Source organism: Pterocles gutturalis, unplaced genomic scaffold (genome assembly GCF_000699245.1).
Source record: "Pterocles gutturalis isolate BGI_N339 unplaced genomic scaffold, ASM69924v1 scaffold49430, whole genome shotgun sequence".
Taxonomy (NCBI): domain Eukaryota; kingdom Metazoa; phylum Chordata; class Aves; order Pterocliformes; family Pteroclidae; genus Pterocles; species Pterocles gutturalis.
The window spans coordinates 1,412-21,938 of NW_010142678.1; the positions used below are offsets into that span (position 1 = coordinate 1,412).

A 20,527-nucleotide genomic window follows, 5' to 3' on the forward strand; every position below is an offset into this window, starting at 1 on the left:
GAGCTTGGCATAAGATGCTCAGGCCAGCTCTGGCTGCTCCGTCACCTGCTGGAAAGAAAGGGAGGGAAAGCTCCTGCTATCTGAACTGAAAGAAGCTTTAAGAAACCAGAAGACAAATTGCTTCTCATTAAAGCCTGCATGATTTATGGCATGTCATTTGCATGCCAAAACTTCCCTAAACAAAGCTAATTAGGGAGCTGAAAGAGCCTTTCCTCCAGAAACAAGGCTTTCTACTCTAACTGTTAAATAGCTGCAGTCAGTTTTGATAGTTTATCACTGCATTAAGAACCTCTTCTTGACACCCGTATCTCCATGCCATCCATCTAAGTGTCTGTTTCAAAAGATCCACCAGCAGTCTTGGTGTGTAGTGGGCAGGTTTTGGAGAAAGGCATGAAGAATGGAGTGTTTTCCCAGCCGCACATGGGCTTTTATGCCACTGCTGGTAGATGCCACCAGCGTGTTAGCATGCTGGGAAAGTGCCTTTCAAGAGGCAGTTTATTTTAAACATATGGTACCAATTTAGCAAGCCCCATAAACATGTGTGTAGCTCAAACTTGACTTAGACTTCTGAAAGAAGACATATTGCATATTCATATTAATCTCCTGATTTGTGATTTCTTTGGGACTGTTCAGTGGGACCATTCACTCATTTACTCAAAATGCAGCACTGACTGAATCCTCTACTCATTCAGACACTGCAATAAGGTGTTTGACCAGAAGGAGGATACATTATTCCTAGAGCAAGCTCTGGATTGCTATTAGACTCCAAGCAAGTTTGATTGAAACTGGCTTGAATGTCCCTTTGACACACGCTGATTCATCTGACTTCGGTGCAGATACGCTTCTTTAATATCTGCTTGTGGGAGATTGCACAGACAAAGATGCAGCCGTTGGAAAAGTGGCCTTCCGTACCGAGTACACAGAATTCCTCTGCACTGAACTCGTTGCTCAGCTGGCATCGTAGCTGCCAGGAGAGCTAGTGGGGAGATGGCAAGGACACACATAAACCAGAGGGAAAAAATTGAACATTTTTGACTGAATCAGTAAAAGCCAAAATCCTGCTAGACTACAGGAAGCTGTTAAATAGGGGGTTTATTTTCTTTTTTTTGTTATAGATCTTTCCAGTTAACTTCTGTGCTGTCCTGCAAGCACAAGCCAGCTTTGCATTTACTCACCTGTTGACACCAGGCAAGCCTTGGGAGGTTCTCCAAAAACTGGCCTGCTGAGAGCCTGCAGGCATATGACAACTGGCTCCTCAGGCAGAGGAACCAAATCCAATATGAATGTAGATGATAAGGAGCTATTAACTCCCACAGAAACATGAGCAAACAACTACCAAAGGCAAAATGAAACATGTATTCACTGTATCACTGAATTTGTAGAAAACCATCAGCACAACAGCCTCCTGTTTCTTAAGGCACTATGAGTAGCTGGAAGGGCAGGAAATTTTGTGGAAAACATAATTCAGTTTGCCAGATTGCTGTTGTGCTCCCAATCATTTATGAATCATCTGATAATTCCTCCTGATATTCTTCAGTTGTTTTCATACTTGCCAAAATAAGCTACTTGACGGCCTAAAATGTCTGCCCAAATATATTTTTACTCATCTAAAATCACCAGGGAGGGAAACTAAAACAGCTAAGTTACTTAATCAGAACTACCCAATGTTTTAGGTCAGCCTTCCCTGCCTGCTCAGCAGCGTCCCAGGACACAGGGGCATTAGGATTTCAAGTCTCTGAAAAGACAAAGAAAGCTACTCTCCTAAAAAATCTACGTCCAAAGGTAACCTGTGAGCCCTTTGCCAAACAAACAAATGAGCCCAGTATCTCCCTATGGCTGCGCTCAAGTACGTGACTTATTTAGTGCTGGTGTCAGGTTATTAACTCTAAAAATCACAAAAAAAAACCCCGCCCCATTTTCACGTATTAAAGATGAATCGTCTTTGTTAAGAACTCCTGTCTCAAACCTCCCCTTTCTTTCCGAACAAGACTAATTTGGGGAACCTTTTGAGTGCCTTTGCGAGCACTGCTTCTTCTTCCTTTAAAGAGGCACAGATGAGCTTCAGCAGTTGGAAGGTGACAAGGTGCTGTCCTTATCTGAATTTTGTTATAGGAAGGAGGACTGGTTTAATGGCCAGAGAAATATGTTTTCAGACCTCTAGAATGTCCCTACCTCAGAAGACTAGAGTGAGAAATATCTATTGTCCACAGAAAGTCACAAAATGCATGAGGTAACACTGACTGGAAGCAGACAGTTTCAGAAAAGTATTACTCCAGACTTGTCATTTCTGCACACTTTCTGTTTAGAAACCAAAACTAAGGGCTGTTTTTGCTTTGTGGCTTGGAGTTTAGCACATGTGGATACCAGGAGTTTGATCACATCTAGAGACATTCTTTTTTTAAAGCAGATTTTTAAAAGTTTGTATAACACACACTATTTCCCACTCAGATAATTTCAACTTCAGTGTAAAATCCTGCTTATCAGGTTTTATTGTTTTATAAATTATGGTAGAAGGCATTAAGTCCTGAACAAAGAAATCTCAACTCCAAGTGTAGATGTTAGCATGACAGGTTTTCACACATGGTGTGTGCTTCTTGCTTAGTCCACGGGGAGAAGTTCAGCAATCTGGACTCTCCTTCGTCTATACAAAGTCAGGGGTAGTTTAGGCTGCTTTGAAAATGATGTGGGTTAGCTCATGTAATTAGGGCACGAAGGCAGTGCAGTGTAGATGCCGTTGAGGTTGCTGTAGGCATGCAAACTTGGCTTGTGGTGGCAGCCTTACTAGAACAGCCTGGAATTTGGTATGGGAGGAAGCCAAATGTTTTACTGGTTAAATATTGAGCCCGTTTTGACCTCTTCAGAACAACAGAATGGCTTCTGCCAGCAACAGGCATAATAAATTAAAAGCTACCTCTAATACACCGAACTTCACTGTAGCCGTCACTGTTGTGACACATAAAAATTGATCTCACCTGACTTGAACTGAAATTAGGCATCCGGTCAAATCATCTCAATAACCCAGGGAGAAGGAGAGAGACCTGCGAACAGCGTTGCATCTCCCTTTATTTGGGAGATGAAACAGGTGGAGTGCTGTTTTGATGTGCTTATTTTTTCCAAGTCATCATGAAGGGAACATAGGTGACTTATACTGGGCACCTCACTGGGAGCTTGGTCTTCCTGCAACCAGAGCATGCACCTTGAAGTCAGCATGAGGTAACTTTCTGCAAGTTCACATTTTCGTTGCACACTGACTTCCTTGCATTGACAAATCCTAATATCTAATTCTGACATCCTGCTTAGGCAAATGTGTGCCTGAAACTGATAGCAGATTTGTATCTCTAGTTGTGCATGTAGCAGCTATTATTTCTAATAACACCAGTGTTTTATGTATTTATTGTATGTATTTTTCTTTCAGACTGTTTGTCTTACACAGCACTAGAAGTCTTATCAAAAAGGTGTTATGGGAAACAGAGATGCAAAATTATTGTCACTAGCCGGGAGTTTGGAAGTCCGTGCCTACCTGGAGTGACAAAATATCTTAATGTCAGCTATGCATGTGGTAAGAGCAAATGCATTATCATTTTAAACCCCTCATTCTGTTTTCAAAGCAAAACGATGCCAAATGATGCGTGCATATGGAGACACACACATGCACACAGAGGCTTCCTAAATCTCCCCTTGCTTTTAACATAGGAAGTTTGTGACATAGCCATACAAGAACACCCAAAATATGTGAATAGTCCCATGTACAGAGCTGCACCTAATGTAAACTCAGGCATTAGGGTATTTTTATTTTCTATAAAAATGCAATTGACAATAAAATGTAAAGTAGGCGTTATAATATTTTAAGAAATACTATCAAAATAAGAGTCTGTTCTACAGAATTCACCTGCAACACAGCTAGGAGAAATAACCTGGCATTGCCTGCCATCAGTGCAGGTAAAGCAGTCCAGCATAATTGAAGCACTGTGTACAAGCCCAGTCCTGAAATCTGATTCACATGAGTACACCTACAGCCTTCAGCCTTGCAGAGGGATTTCCTTTCTCATGGGCAAAGTCTCACTAAAAGTAAAGGTTTGAGGTTATACATCCCTTGCAAGACTGAAGCCTACTTCAGTTCATTCCTTGGACAAGAGGGGACAGTTTTCCATGTTCTTTACCATCAACTGATATATTCACATCGGGGGAAAGCAGAATTCCCTACAAATCTTTTTCTCAGAAGAATGGTCATGGAACAGCAACATGTAATATTGGTAAAGGTGAGAGAAAAGTGGTTGCAGAACATCACTGTAGTGCCTTATTTTAGTATTGCACATTTTTAGGAATGGCTGCACGTTTCTTAATCCTCGAACAGATTTCCTCTGCTTTCTGCTGCTGGCTAGCAGTGGGGTGGAAGTGTGAGGGTCAGGGGTGGTTGTCTCTCACACGCCTCTGCTTCAGCCAGAGGATGTGTAAATCTTTTTCACCAAGTTATCGCTCTGCTTACTGTGCACTGCTTGGAAAGCTGACAGCCCTGCTCCTTTCTGGCTCTTTCTGGTTTGTAGGGAGTCACAGCAGCAAAACTCCATGGGGACATATCATAGAGTCCTTTTGCTGCATCTCTAGCCAGTAGTGGTCAAAGAGCACAGGTTATCTGAGACGTGCTTTTGGGAACAGTGTTGTAGGATTGATTACCAGATCACTGTGTACCTGAAGATCAGAGGAAAATGAGCCCCAGCTGCTTCCTTGCTGGCATGAGAGATTTTCTTTTTCAGTGTCCCCATGAGTTAGTTGTCAGGTGAGAGGCATTGCAGTAATCCAGCTTTATATTGCTGAAGAGAGCTGGAGATCCGCCTTTGGACTAATACTTTATATCATTGTGCAGCTGCCTTCATGCTGTAGTAAATTTATGAATGAGTTAACAGAATTATCTTTAGAGTAAGGATAATTATAGCAGATCGTTCTTTCTTGCACATCTGTGTGCTAGAAAACCAGTGTATGTTTGTTTACAGTGAGGTTATGCATTCTGTTATTTAGTGAAGTGGTTTTGCGAAAACATGTGGGTAGTAAATAGTGTTCTTGTGTGTTGCTGGCACGTTTTGGAGACTTTTTCTTCTGCCAAATCCTACTGAGCTGTGCAATCTGATGTATTAGCCAATGATTTGCAGGTCTAATTATTTTACAGATCATCTAGTGAACATGGGAAGAGTTTGGGCATATTCCAGAATGACATTTTACTTTCTTTGCCCTCACTAGAAGATACTTGCTAACCTTATGCTTCCCAAAATAAGGTAGATAGGCCTCCTCCTGAAGTGACAGGAGCACAACAGAGCAGACCATGTTCTCTGAGGGCTGTGCCACACCTGCAAGTATTTCCATCATGGTCAAGAATGTGAAAAAAATCATACTCCTTATCCCCACCTCAGTGGTCAGCAACCATTTAGGGCTAGTGTGTCTGGCTGCATTTTTATTTTTGCAGTTTATTCCTGCTAGTAAAAACTTAGCAGGAGCCAGGAGGTGCTGGTTTCTTGCACTCTCGGTGCCCCCAGTGACCTGCTCAGCGTCGTCTCGTGTCTGCCTGGGGTGACATCTCCCGGCTCTTGCTGAGGCTGGACTTCAGGAGCCTCCCTCAGGAAAAACAGCTCCCGACACCCCACATTGTATCTGCACTCCCTGGATGCCATTCAAAATCCATCCGTGGGCTGCCTTTGGCAGCTTGTGGTAGGTGAGTGACTCCTACCCTACTTGACCAAGCAGTGCTGGCACAAGTTGTAGTATAGATGTGATTATCTTGATAAAAATTCCTTGTGCTAGTACCAGTTATTCTGTTCAGCGACCTGATGCAGCCTATCCTAGTTAAAAGTCCTCGTGTCTGAAATAAAGCCATAACGAAAGTTAACAATGCAGGCAGTCAGGAGCTTTTTTTGTCTGTGCCATTTTGAATTAAGCATCCCCCTACAACAAATATTTGAATGGCATATTAAATAGCCATTCAAACCTGATGGGAAGACACGGGGAAAGGTTTCAGTCATGTACCAAGCAAAGCCCTGGGAAGTTCCCCCTGGGAGGGGAGCAGGAGGAACATCAGGACAGGTGAAGGAGTCCCTGCCTGGGCACCAGGCCATGCGACAGGAGCCTCAGGTCACACAAAGGCACTGGGGATGCTGCATCCTCCCAGGGTGTTCTTCATAACACGTGCACATTGCTCAAAACAGCCAGGCCTGCAAATTCAGAGTGCAGTCTGAAAACAAACCAACCTTGCTCACTGTCTGCCTCGTGCACCAACAAAAATACTCTGCCACTGGAAAACAGAATTACAATGAAGTACAAGCCAAAACAGAAATGAGCTCATTCTCCCCTATCTTTATTGGCCTTCTATTGCAAACAGGAGCTGAGAATCCCAAAAAATGTTCCTTCATCAGGAAAGGAAGCAGCCATGACTTTGAGCCCACACACAAAGAAAAGTTATGCTCAGAAAGAAGTGCTGGTTTTAGTTGTTTTTAAAACAAAAACTGTGTTAAGCCCCAGACCTCAGTCTCCTCTGTTCCATTTAACTTTCCTTAACATTATTTATTGGCAAATGTTTCTGTGTGGAGTAGAGGGGGGCTTCATACCTGAAATTTCTTCCTTTTTTTTTCCACCCTTCATGTCAGTCTGAAGATCAATCAATCTGCCTTCAAACAGTACAGGGAAAAGGTGCCAAGATCTGGGTATTTGAAGGACCCATTCATCTAACACAGAATATGTGAACTCTCAATGTCTGCATGATGCACCTGCTTTTAGCTCTTTTAATTATTTTAGGAAAAGTGTGAGAACTTATCAAGGGAAAAAAAATTAATGAAATGAGAAGGACACACCCTACTCCCGCTCAGTGCATCTCTTCCCATCCTGAGCACCTTCATCCTTGGCAACCATTTGTCTCAGAGGCTTTGCAGAGGATGTCACACAAGACTATAAACATTTCTCAGAGAATTACAGTGAATTATCCTCATCAAAAAAACAGTATCTAGATGCAGTTTAGCATCTGACTGTAGCCCGTTTCTGAGTTTGTAGGCCAGTTTTGTCCCCTATCCACCGGTTGGCACACCTCTTGTGGGGTGGAAAACAAGGGGGCAGAAAACAAGGGGGCAGGTCCCCACGCTGTATGCAGCTGCACTGATGTTCCTGGAGCTCCACGTGGACTGGCATGTGAATCCAGTCATGGGTCCAGACCTGCCCTTATGAGTCCCTAGAAAGAAATCACAGCATTATCTGTCCCCTTTGGTGTTTCCGTGGTCTTCAGATGAAAATTACTGGATCTCTACCTGTGCATCCCGTCCCTCAGGCTCGCTCTGCCTGCCACACTTGCCCTTCTCTCCCTTCCCTGCCCACCCCACCTTCCTTTCAGTCTTCTTCCCAGTTACTTTATTCCCTTCCCACCTCCTTTTCCTCCCTGCCGGCACTAACCCCATGAACAGCATGCTCTTTGCCATCGTCCCATGCCACAGCATCTCAGTACCATGCCTCCCGGTGCACTAGGTCTGTGTGTGGTGGGGGATGGGTGTGTCACTGGGCACAACCCTTCTCCTGGGGCTCCTGTGTGGGCAGGGCCCTGCGTTTGCCAGCTGTTGGGGTTAGAGCATTACTAGGCCAGTAAAAGGCACGGCAACACAGTGACAGCAGCCCTGGCTGGGGCTGGTATGGTGGGGATAAGCAGCACGCCTCTGCCTGGGGGTGCTCCACACACCAGCTCTGCAAATTCTCCTGTCCCCCAGGGGTGAGGGAGCATCTCTGGGCCACCAAGGAAGCTCAGGCTGGCTGCAGCGCTGGGGCCAGTCTTGCACACCAGCAAGACTGGCACTTGCCTGTGCTGGCTCCAGACGCAGCCTCCTGCTCTGATCCCTTCCATACCACCATCAAAAACCCAATTAATAAACCCAGGGTTAGCAACTGGATTGGTAATTAACTGGGGATCTGGTTTCAAAAACTAACAGTGCACAATTTGTCTTTCGTCTTTTCAGTTCCTAAATTTATCCTCACGGCTTTCAACCCCCTGGTCACCAATAGCAACTCTTCTGTCAAACAGAATGACGGTAGGTACCATCAAAAAAATACGGTTTGCCGCTCTCCTTTGTCTTTGATTGAAATAGGATGTTTTCCCACTGCAGAGCTTGGTCTGAGGAAGGTGGAACGAGGTGATGGGAACCCTGCTGGAACAGCTGCTCTGTCCCTCAGAGGGCAGTGTGACTGGCCGGGAGCCAGATGGGACTCGCATGAGCACGGTCCTGCTGTCACAGCAACGCTGCAAAACGAGTGACCCATCCAGACCTATCCATAACCAGTGTGCTGTCTTCTAACTTTGATTGAACCATGGGAAGAGTAAAAGTGAAACTGCAGTTGTTTCAGGGTGAAGAGTCTTCTAAGAGTTATGCCAACGCCTGCTCTTCTTAAAGGCAAATCAAATTAATGATGTGGCTAATGCATATTCACTGTCATCAATAACAGGAGCGTACTGCAGTGATTGAGCTGGGAAGTTCATTTGAAAGCCGTGAAGCCTAGTGGAAATAAATTATTTCAGAAAGCTTAATGCAAGGGGTTTTATTTGGTCATAGATTCTTTAAATAATTTTGCCATTTTCTAGACAGTCAGTATTTTCAATACTTTATTATTTATACCTTATTTATTTTTTTTTTTATTTACCAGACATTGTTTGGTCTAATGCTCTGCAAGTTTCCTGTGGCACAGCACTGGCCTGCCTGTTTTAGTCAGGCTTGTTAGTTCAAAAGGTATTGGGTGAGTTTGAGCTTAGTAGCTTCATCATTGGTGATGTGACTGAATTTGCTTTCCTTCCTTGTGTCACAGGTGTCGACCTTGATCCAAAGGAATCAAGACTTCCAAAGAAAGATAGCATTTTCATTAGCAACTCCTTGGCCACATTTGCGTACCTTAGAGGTAGGAAAATGAGGGTGAGATTGTTTGGTTCATTGGATTGTGGCATTTTAGGAAAAAGGGGGATCCCCTCAGAAGGTCCCAACTGGTGATCCCATGTTTATAGTAACAGTATTATTACAATACAATCACAGTCTTGTGGATGGGACAATCGCAGCCTAATTGATATTTATAGAATATTTTCCATTGTGAAGAATCCAAACTCTTTAGAGACTGCAGCCAAGATATTTTTTTTAATGAATATTTTCAGTAGGGACTGTTGGTTGTTAGTATTTTTGAAGATCTGGTCCTGATCTGGGAGCAGCGCTGGAGACATCCATTTTTGGAAATGTTGATTTGCATACATACAAGGATCATTGACAAGCAGTAAAAAAAACCCAAACAACACAACCCAAATCCAGCCATCTCTGGTATGGGACATGGCAGGTTTTGTGACTTAGTAACACTAAGGCAAATTTAGTTTAGGCAAGTAAATTCATGATCACCAGACCTCTAACACCACAGGAGACATAATGAATTTTGGAAGAGAGCAAAGGTTGATGTTGAGAAGCAGTTCTGGAGCTAAGATTGCTGCTCTTCTAGAAAATGGCAAGAATCATGCAGCTGCTGAACATCATCCCACAGCCTTTGCAAGGGCTTCCCCCCGAGCATGAAGAGCGGCCGCAGCCTGCCAGCACAACGAGATGAACTGTCCCTGCCAGCAGCAAACAGCTGCCCCCAGCAGCTCTCCCCACACCCCGAGACCCCACCACCTTTGAGACCCTGAGCAACCAAGTTTGGGTTTTACCACCCATCAAGAAAGGCCGTTTCCATGTCTGTTTCACTTGTTGCTATACTGAGAAGTGATCTCAGACTATGTCAAGGAAGAAAAACGCTCCCTACCCAGGCTGCCCTGGAGATGCTGCTGTGGCTCCGCAGAGCCCAGAGTTGCTCTTCCCATGCCCCCTCTTCATGAGGGTAAGGCCCATTTTGGCAGGATGGCTGGAAAAAAAAAAAAAAAAGGGTATGCTTCTTGTAGCTGGTTGAAAATGCTAGTGAGCTGCTAATAAAAATATGGGATAATGTTGTTATTTTACAGTCTTATTAAGGAGCTGGGATATTTGCACAGTAATTTGAAGAGGCTGAGACAGCAGCGTTGAGGCTGCAAGTGCAGGGTGCTTTCGGTACGTGACAGAAAAAGCCACCCTCCGCCTCCCCAAGCACACCTCACCATTATGGCTACAGAATGTGGGGCGCTTCGGAAATGGCAGCTGACTTTTTTTGTAGCTAGGCTTTGGCAGAGTTTATAAAGATTTTAAGCACTGGCTTTCTGCTTTCAGATCATGCTGAAAGAGCTGCTCTCCTGTTTGTGTCCGGAATTTGTGTGGGATTAATCTTCACGCTGTGTGCTTTGGTCATCTGCATGTCGTGCTCGAGCGACTTCCAGAAATTGCACAGAAAGAAGGATCGCTTGGTGCCAGAAAGTGACAGAGCGTATGAGAATGGTGAAAATGAGGAGGAAGAGGAGGATTCCTCTGATTCGGATGTCCAGGATGAGATAGCGGGACTCTACAGACCTTCTTACTCAGGTTATAGTTCAGCAGAGGCAGCAGAACTGGCTGAAAGGATAGAGCGCAGGGAGCAGATCATGCAAGAAATTTGGATGAACAGTGGTTTGGATATGACACCTCCTAGAAATATGAATACATTTTATATTAACGAGCAATAAATGGCTTATTTTGGATGATGCCCTAGCCCTTTTTTTTTTAAAAGAAGAAATGTACCTTCTGTGAAGGAACATTTGTATTGGTGCATATAATTATTTGTAAAGTAAGAAGAAATATATGCAATAAAAGGAGAGTTTAAAACCCTTGACTGTCTGGAAATCATTCTGTGAAAAACAGTTTTACAAGCTTTTAAGTTATGTTGTGGATTACTTTTCACTGTAATTTGGGATCAATTGCCATATGCACGTTAAGGAATATTAAAAAGGAGAAAAATATTTAAATAGCATAACATAGAGAAACACTTCCTGCATTAGGATATGGCACTTGGATACCAGTTAGTGTGCTGCAGCTCATAAATTACAAGAGAACGTGCTCTGTTGATGAGAAGTATAAGTATTATTGGTAGCACGGGCAGGACAAAGCAAAATTAAACACAGGTTCCTGAAGCTTTTCTGTTTCCTGAACCCAGCCTTTCCCTAGTAGATCCCATTTCTCTGGTAACAGTGATCCTGATTACAAGGGGGTTAAATTCTGCTTGCTTGAGTCCAGGTAATTGTAGACTCATAGAATGGTTTGGGTTGGAAAGAACCTTCAAGATCATCTAGTTCCAACCCCCCTGCCATGGGCAGGGACACCCTCCACTAGACCAGGTTGCTCAAAGCCTCATCCAGCCTGGCCTTGAACACCTCCAGTGGGTGGTGGGGCATCCACAGCTTCTCTGGGCAACCTGGGCCAGTGCCTCACCCCCCGCACAGGAAAACATTTCTTCCTAATATCTAATCTAAATCTGCCCTCTTTCAGCTTAAAACCATTACCCCTTGTCCTCTCACTACACTTCCTGATAGTGTTTCCCCATCTCTCCTCAGTTATTCAAAAGAGAGATGTGAAAGAAGGGTCTCTGTCTGGGCTGGGAGATATGGAAACTAATATCTGCAAAGAAGTGCCTGGTATTTCAGTGAAAATTTTCAGGGTCTGAGAATTAGTTGCCTTAGAGGTGGTCCTCCTGATGGTAATGCAACAGCACCTGAAGTCAGGCACACTTGGGTGTGCAGAGATGTCACAATAGCTGTTTGAGTCGACAGCTTCTTTTTTAAAGCACAGAGCCACCAGACAAGGCTAGCCCTAGGAGGAAAAGCACTGCTGAAGCGTGGACATACAGGCACAAATCAATCTGCATTCAAGACCTTCAGTGTCCTATTGTTAAGGAAAAGGTCACCATTCAACCATCAGAAGATACCTGCCCTAGATGTAATTCTGCTGCCACCAAGGCTGGCAAATTTGTGAAGCACAAGCTCAAAAAAGGCTCTTGAAGTTGACACATACTAAGACCACTTACTTCCTAAGTGAAATGCTGTGTTCATTTTTCTGATATTAAAGCACGGTTTAGAACCAGCACTTGATTGAAGGTTATATTTTCAGGATTTTTTTAATGAGTTCACAATCTTCACTTTGAAATTACTCAGACTAGTCAGATTTGGTTTCAGTCAGGCAGAAAATTAGATCAGAAATTTATCTAAGTTGAAAACACAACCTTCCTGCCTTTAAATAAAATGTCTCCAATATTTTAACTGCAGCCCGTAGGGAATTTACTGAACAAAAGGAGGAAAAATGTCACTTCCTATTGGTAATACTTCGTGAGTTCATTGTGCTTTCCCGCTCAGACACTGCGTGTCTAGGTAGAGTGAAGTAGTATGAAATGCTTGGAATGAAAAAAAGTGACATGACTTGTCATTTCCTACTGATACAAAGTCAAATTAAGCATGGGAAAACTTTAAAGGGAGGAAGGGGGCTTGCTCAGATGACTAAGGCTGAATCCCGTGCTCAATTGGAAAAATCTAAGCAGTGATTAGCATCCTATCAGCGGAAGGAAGAGAGGCTGAAGAGACGGATGGAGAGCTTAGGTCACCCGTGGCACTGGGAAACTGCATGAAATGCTGGGCACAGCCCAGGAGCCTGGCTGCACGCCTGCAGGGACTCATCTCTCCCCCTTTCCGATAGAAAGTCATTGGAGCCCATGACATTGCACAATATTGATGAATAGGTTTTGGTCTGGAAAAACCCCGTGCCTTTGTCCTGAGGGTGGAAGAAGGCAGGCTTTCCTTTTGCAGGCCCTGTGGGTAGGTGTGGGACAGCTCTGGCCAGGAGCTGGCTCCCTCCTCCGGACTCATGGGGGGTGGGGGGTGCCACGCACTTCCCAGTCAGAAAGGGGACTGACCTACGTCCCAACAATTCCCCCTGCTGACAGACCATACCAGTGAAAAAATGGATCCTCTTCCTCTTATTGACCCTCCAAAGAGGCTGCCATTTGATTGCAGAGGGAGGAGCTGGTGAGCAGGGCTGACGGCAGGGGCTCCCAGGGGCTGTCCCTTCCTCAGCACATGGCCCATTGCTGGCTGTCTCCCCAAAACACTGAGCCCCGGTGAAACTCCATCCTGAAGAGCCTGGGGCCCACGGGCCAGCTGATCTTCAGCTAATCTATTTTTGGAAGTTATCTGTCCGGCAGTTAATGCTTATAGTAATTAATTTTTTTTTTTATTATCTTTCCTCATTCTTTATCTGTAAGCCCCTGTGAGGTTTTAGTCCCGAAGGTGACATCATAACAAATCCTGGGTGTTTGTCTTTCCACCAGACTTTCACTTTGCTCAAGCCTAGGTAAAATTAGCATGTCCTAGGGGTGGCCACAGAATCACAGCATGTCTGAGGTTGGGAGGCACCTCTGGAGGGCATCTGGTCCAACCTCCTGCTCAAGCAGAGCCAGTTGCCCAGCACCGTGTGCAGATGGCTTTTGAATATCTCCAAGGATGGAGACTCCACAACCTCCCTGGGCAACCTGTGTCAGTGCTCGGTCACCCTCACAGTGAAAATGTGTTTCCTCATGTTCAGAAGGAACCTCCTGTGTTTCAGCTGGTGCCCCTTGCCTCTGGTCCTGCCACTGGGCACCACAGGTCCTTTCCCTGTTGTTTCATTCACTTCATCCATGCCCATCTTCCATTTGATAACTCCTGCTTTGAGGTTCCCAGCTGAAAACATGGGTGCTCGTTCCTGGTGATGGTGCAACCAAAGTGGCATCATGTCAGGAACAACCAGTCTGTAACTTAGAGGTTAGTTCCTTCTTTGGAGCAAAGCTGCAAAATACTTTGCTTTTCCCAGCTCCCAGTTTTCTCACTGTTACAACTCTGGAGGAAAAAAATCCTTTGTATTAAAGTGAAGATTAGCAAGTTATTTTTCTGTTATCTTTGCATATTTGCCTGTAAATGACTTAACAGACCGATTCCCTCCTGATGTTCCTCCCTGCCTGCTGCCACAGGCTGCAGGTGGGCAGTAGAACATGTTTGCGGGTGCCAGAGAAGAGCCTGCTTCCCAATGTGGAGCATTTCACAGCCTCGGGGAACACGCTTTGAGAAAAAAAATTGTGCTTAATAACACACACCTGCTTAAATGTATCCTCAGACACGGTGGCAAGGCCGTATCATGAGCCCCAGCACCAGGGGTAACTGGGCAGGGCAGGGAAAGCAGCTTTTGCTCCAGGCCGGGAGGTCAAGCTTCACTGAGGAGCTGTTCCCTTGCCTGAATTGTTTACAGTCTGAGTTTGGGTTGCTATTTTATTCTTTTTGCATAAACTTTCCAAGTCTACCTGGGGAAAGCTATCAATTAGTGGTTCACCTCATTCCCCAATGTTCACAGTTCACAACAGTCTGAAAGTTAGAGTGAAAACAACGAAAAACCTGAGGAACAGACACTGAATTATTTCAATCCTTCTGCAATGACACCCTCTGTAGAAAAAGCATCTGGCACAGAAACCAGAAGATTAGTGCAGAACATACTTACCTGACCCAACCCCACACAAATCACAATTTTATGAGAAAACACAGCATATGCCCATTAAAGATAAACAGTGTGCGCCGCGCACCAGGCTTGTTTCAATGGCAGGTCTGCTTCGCTGGAACAGGAACAATGGTAAGAAGCAATTGGATTTGTCTGGTTATTAGTGGGCTGTGTAAGCTGAAATTACAAGAAGCAGAAATGCCACAGCTGGTATCTACTTCATTTCCATGCTAAGAGCAGAAATAGCATTGAGGAGGGTGCCATAGGGCAGCAGCAACGCTACAGGGAGGGTGTTTGGGGCTGGCAGCACGGTGATGTTTCAGCAGTAAAATCCCTGTAACTGCCCAGAAGAGCAGACCAAGAAGAAAATATTACAAAGAAGAGCTTGCAAGTTGTTTGGCCGTAACTATTAGGTTCATGCTACGTGCATGGCTGGGATAAATGACACGCATTTGAAAATTATATGACCCAGCATTACTACCTGAGCACCTGGCGGGCAATGTGCAATGCTGGTGTGGTGTTTTAACTCCCCACTCCTGCCTTTAAAATAACCCAGGGTTTACCACCAGGAATCCCAGGGTGAGGTTGCGGGAAGCAGTAAATAAATCCTTCCGAAACTCACACCTTTTATTGGCAGCCACTCAGGTGTGGCACCTAACACTTGTGGGACACTGGGGCCAAAAATCCCCGGCGTCACCCCAGTGGTTTCAAGGGAGGTGCCTGTGACTGACAGGGCAGTGTGCTGGTGCCCGGGGCAGCAGGGAAGGAAGGTGCGGGCAGGGCTGGGGGCAAGCTGGGGTGAGGACAGGGTCTGGAGCAACCTGGGAAAGCAAAACCCTATGCATAAGAGCAAGGAGCAAAACCAGGTGTAGAAACCATCCAGTTGGCTTCATCTGTATGCTGGGAAGCCTGAGGGGTAAATGACCACAAACAGCCTTTTTTGCAAGGTATATGGCTGAGTGATGAAGAAATCAAGCATGGGCCAAGGCAGAGCATTTCATGTCCTCTGTAATGTCATCTGTGGTGGGTTTTCTTGGGCTTCCGAAGCCCATCCAGATCCCATGAAGAAAATGGAGGTCACTCTCCAGTGAGATTGGGGGTGAGCCCTGCAAAGCACCACCAAGGCAGCAGCGCTGTTGCTCTTGGAGGAGATGTGGGTTCTGGCACCAGCTAGCTTGCCATATTGCCCAGGCCTGTGCCCAAAATACTGTTTGCTGGCGTGCCTTACCCCACAGTTTCAGCAGTGCTGAGGGTGCTCCCTGCTTTGCTGCAGAGCATCACTTTTAGAGATGAATGGAAAGTGGGGCTCCTGCCAGCCCCCCAGCGCTGGGGGTGGGGAAGGAGGGGGCCAACAGCCCGCCGGGGCGGCTGCCCTGCGGTGGCCACCCTTGCTCCAGGCACTCCGAGATGCCTCTGGCAGACCTCATCTTCCAGGGATGTCTTGCAGCATTGAGGGACAGATTTGTTTTCTCATGTTCTAATTTTTGAAATTAAAAAACCCTCCAGCCCCAAGTTGTAGCTGGCCCAGTACTGCAGTACTGGACCTTTCTACCAACCAAGTGAAAACTCCTTTTACACCATAGAAAATGGTAGGACTTGTGGCTTCTTGTGAAGAAAAGAGACAAATTCCAGCTTGATATTAGAAACAGCTCTGGTGACATCCTGGTTACAGCCTGGGCAGGCATCAGACATCAGGAACACGCCTTCAAACGCACCAGGCACCTGAGAAACATGCTTCTGGGGGGACTTGCACTGGTGACCATCCATGAACCATCCCTGTTGCAGAGTAATTATGGCTGTAGAGAACCGCTGGTGCGCCAGCAGTGGGGTGAGCACTGACGCAGCCCTGTACAAGTCCACAGACTCTTTTTAAGACCGTTGTGTTTTTCAGACCATATATTTTTCAGACCCAAAGGCATGACGGTCATGCCCAGTTGCTGCTCTCCTAGGGTAGCGAGGGCTTGAAAGCGTCAGCCAGAGCTCACACCTTCTTCGTGCAGCAGGGTCAACCAGCCGCCAGAAAAAAATCTGTAGGAAACCTTGGTAGGTTCAGTCACAATGGAGCTGCCTGTTTATTTTTCTTTCGAAAAGTTGGACCTAGTTCAGAACCGGGCCCTGCTTCTGAGCGCCTGGTAGGACCAGCAGCCCTCAAGAGGTCCTCCCAGTCCAGATTATTTTACAAGCCTGCAACCAGCTCTAACTGCACCTGGAAGCCAGCCCTTGGAGCTGCAAGAACCCCACTCTCCAGCTTTCCGGTCGCCCTGCAAGCCCAGCACCCTGCCGATCCTTCTGCAGCAAAAATGTAGAATGGGGTTCCAAAAAAATCCCTCATCAGGAAAAAGGTAAAATGTCCTTTTCCGAACGAGGCCACAGGGCGTTGCTGGGGGAGGGAGAGGCAGGAAGAGACAGAGCTGGAAACTCACAACTGACCACTGGGATGGGGACAATTATGGGTTGAATCCTTAAATTGCAGGAGCTGTCACTTGGGTAAGAGCCAAAGCAGAGGTGGTGTGAAATATCCCACCACTTACACAGCAGTGCCCCAGACCCTTACATGGTAATGTGAGTGACAGCTGTACGCCAATTATCAGGGCAAAAAAATCCCCACACAACAATTTTTAACTGCAATATTGTAAGTACTTGACTGTATTACTCAGCCTTTGCTGAGACCTGCTCTCACAAACACAACCCTTGGAATAAAACAATAATTACCTTTTCTTTTTCCTTGAGGAAGTGCCAAATTTCCTATTTTTGCTATAAACTTCCTCATTCTCAACACAGCCCCGCTGTAGCTGCCGCACAGCCTGTACCCACCAGAGGACAGGACAGGGACACGCACAGCCCTTCATGTGGGCGGGCAGGTGGGTTTGGGTGAGGCACAGTTGCACCCCCAGCACGTGTGGGCAGCCGGGGCTGGGTGGCAAGGAAGGGACAGCCTGCAGGCACCCTGGGCCACTGCCACCCCATCACCTAGCACCCAAAGGTGGTGGGCGAGGACAGGAACAGCGGAGGAAAGGCACGAGCTCATGCTCTTGGTGACTCCCAACTCGCACACCAACAACAGCCAGGCAGACGGATACAATTCATTGCATCTTCCTCCAAGACCAGTGTGCCAGAGTGCACAGGCTCAGGAGGTCACTGGCAGCCAGGAAATCCTCCCATCTGCTGGCAGAGACACCTTTGCTGCCCATGGTGATGGGTGTCCTCTGCTTTCCGGTCTCACCAGGCCAGACCTTTGCAGGCTGCCAGCTCCCACCGTTGTTGGTGCTGAGTAGGAACAACAGCTGCCCCCCTTTGGGATGTCAGCGCTGCCGAAAGCAGCGGCTCCAGCTCCCCAAGTCCACTGGGCCCCCACCTCTGGCACTGAGTTGGGGACTGGGTGTGTACTGTCCCCCCAGGGTCACCTCTGCAAGCACGGCCAGCCCCCTGCAGACACCCCATTCTGCAGCTGTGCAGGCGGCAGTTCCCTCCTGACATTTGCAAAACCCACAACTGAGCACATAGGTTTGTGGGGTGGAGGAGAGCGGAACAGAGAGGAAAAATAATTGGGAAATGTAATGGAAGTATTTTACAACATTTTGTGTATATTAGGCTCACCCTGTTTTAAGACCTTCCAGTACAACAGACAAATTCCAGCTCCCCGGTGGCTCCTGCCTGTGACCCTCACGTGGTAAAGAAGGAGGAAAATATGTTTCTGCAATCAGGAGAACCCACCAGCGGGCACAGAGCAGAACTTAAGCAGCATCAGCATCCCAAGGCAGAGCAGGGCACCTGCCCCACACCCTGGGGAGCACAGCCAACCTCCCCGGGGGCGAGGCAGCGGAGGAGCCACGTCCACACAGCACCAAGTGCCTGTGCCTTGCTTCCTCTCCCGCTCCTGTTCAAGGAAACCACAATAGCACGTTAAAGACTATAATGGCATTAACTGCTCTCAGAACACATAATATAAATTTCCATTAATCAGGATGGTGATATGGCCACAAAACATTTCAGCAACGTTCCACTGTGCATGTCCTGTGACAGAGAACGGATTTTCCCTCTAAAAGGGCATGTCTCCTATCAAACTTCCAGAAATAAACAGTTTAGAAGAAAGATCAAACACTTTCGCACATTCACAAACCTACGTATGGTGTTCCTATCTCGTAATTCTCAAATTCTTTAGCGTAGATATATAAATAGCTATAGGCTTTGCTTTGTTCCTGTACCCTTTCATCTTTCTCCAGTAAGTTCATTTAATTTTGGCCACAACAAATGAATCCAGCAGATCCACAGACGCTGTTGTGAGAACTCAGAAGAGCATTGATCCTATGGACTGCTTTCTCAGATAAAGAAAACGGTCAATTACAGCAGACAGCAGCAGTCAGAGGTATGTAGAATTAAAAGGAGTTTCTCCCACGTTAATTATTCCTTATGCCTGATTTTCCTTGACTTTTAGAGAGGAAACAGCAATATTATAAACACCATAATCAAAGTTCCTGTTCAAGTACCCCCCTCAGAATCCTCCGTATAAAGGTAATTTTAAAGTCTCTTTTTTCACTGAAGCAATAACTCTCAACTAGTCTTGGAAATACCATAAAGCTTCTTGGGCTCCTTTGACACAGAGGCCAGCTGCAGGGAGAACTCTGCTGGGAGGAAGGTGCTAGCAATGTGTTAGGGTTTTGTCATGGAAAACCAGTTACTTGCAGTCGTGGTTGTGCGGTGGGGTTTAACAAGGGAGATCTGGGGAGTACAGATACTTTACTGCCTATGTTGTTTTTACTGTCTCCTCTCCTGTTGAGTACTTTCCTGGTATCAAGGTTGTTAAATCAAATGGCCAAAAGCCAATGATGACTTCAGTTATTTACAGTAGTGGGAGCCCACAGAACAAACTCCTCGGAATAATACTAATCTGAGATGAAAGCTCTATTTGTATGAGAGATTCAGTTGGATATTTTCAAGCATTCATTATAACTGATCCAAAATATCTGGGAAGCTTCCTGCCAAGGCCACTAACCTCAATGCAGTTATGACAAAGTAACTGAAAAGAGCTGCTTTCAAATGATGCAGAGCAGACAAATAAGTACCAGGGTGCATAAATGCCAGCAAACAAATACGGCCAGGTAAGTTCATGTTGCAGCCCCCAATCCCAGAGCAGATCTCCACCTTGGGGAGCTTACAGGCAGTCTGTCTTTTAGGAATCTCCCTCCCAAGTCGGCAGGACACGGCACAGCTGGCTGTCCTCAGCCAGCTTGTTAAACAGAAAATATGAGATTTTGGGGAGGGGGAAGCATTGTCACAAGCAGCACAAGACACAAAGTGAGCCCCGGAGGAATTAAGTTTGGGACCGCCAGGTTATAACTCCCCTCTGGATACAAAATGTGCCAGGCTGCCACACAACTTGCTTTAAAGCTTATAGACAGGGCTACATCTTTTCTGGCTGCCAAACGATGTAAATATTTTAGAACATTGCTGGAAATGAGGGAAAGAAATGTGCAACAACTGCAAGTCATTAATCTATAAATACTCTTCTTTTTTTTTTTTTTTGGAAGGATATATACAATTGCCCAAACAAAATAAGTACTTTCCTGAACCTGTCTGGAAATCCAGGCCCTCAGACAGCATTTCTGCACATTCCTGTGCAACCCCTTAAAGGCAAAAGAGAGGGGAGAGGAGGGAGAGGTTTGCTATCAGTAGAAGCCCTGTTAAACACCACAGCAACACCTCTGGCAACCCGCCCCTCTTACAACTGGTGGGACTAAGCAGAAGCTGGAGGTAGGTGACTGACAGCTTTATAATAAATAAATGAATTTTATGATTTTATAATTATTTCACTGAGTGCTGCCAATCCACTACAGATCAAGAAGATTCAGCATATCTCTGTGGGTTGCAATGATGCCAGTGATATTAAGAAATTAAGTATTTCCAGATTTTCTTCACTCTACCTTTTGATGACAGCAAAGGAGCACATTAGGGAAAAAAGCCTTCAGCTATAGTCTGGAAGAAATTTTTCACTGTGAGGGTGGTGAGGCACTGGAACAGGCTGCCCAGAGAAGCTGTGGATGCCCCATTGTCTTGGTGTCAGGACCACCACCACCACGTGGTCGCAACAC

At 45.9% G+C, this 20,527-nt stretch overlaps 1 protein-coding gene across 1 annotated transcript; it reads left to right on the top strand.

The window, feature by feature from the left end:
* Positions 1-3,415: 3,415 nt before the first annotated feature.
* On the top strand, positions 3,416-10,615 carry LOC104469782 (protein eva-1 homolog C-like; the record flags this gene model as incomplete). The annotated part of the gene is made up of 4 exons (XM_010084446.1): positions 3,416-3,559; positions 7,980-8,051; positions 8,821-8,910; positions 10,227-10,615. Coding segments are annotated over 4 exons (695 nt in total), but the record flags the coding sequence as incomplete, so codon positions are not given.
* Positions 10,616-20,527: the final 9,912 nt, after the last annotated feature.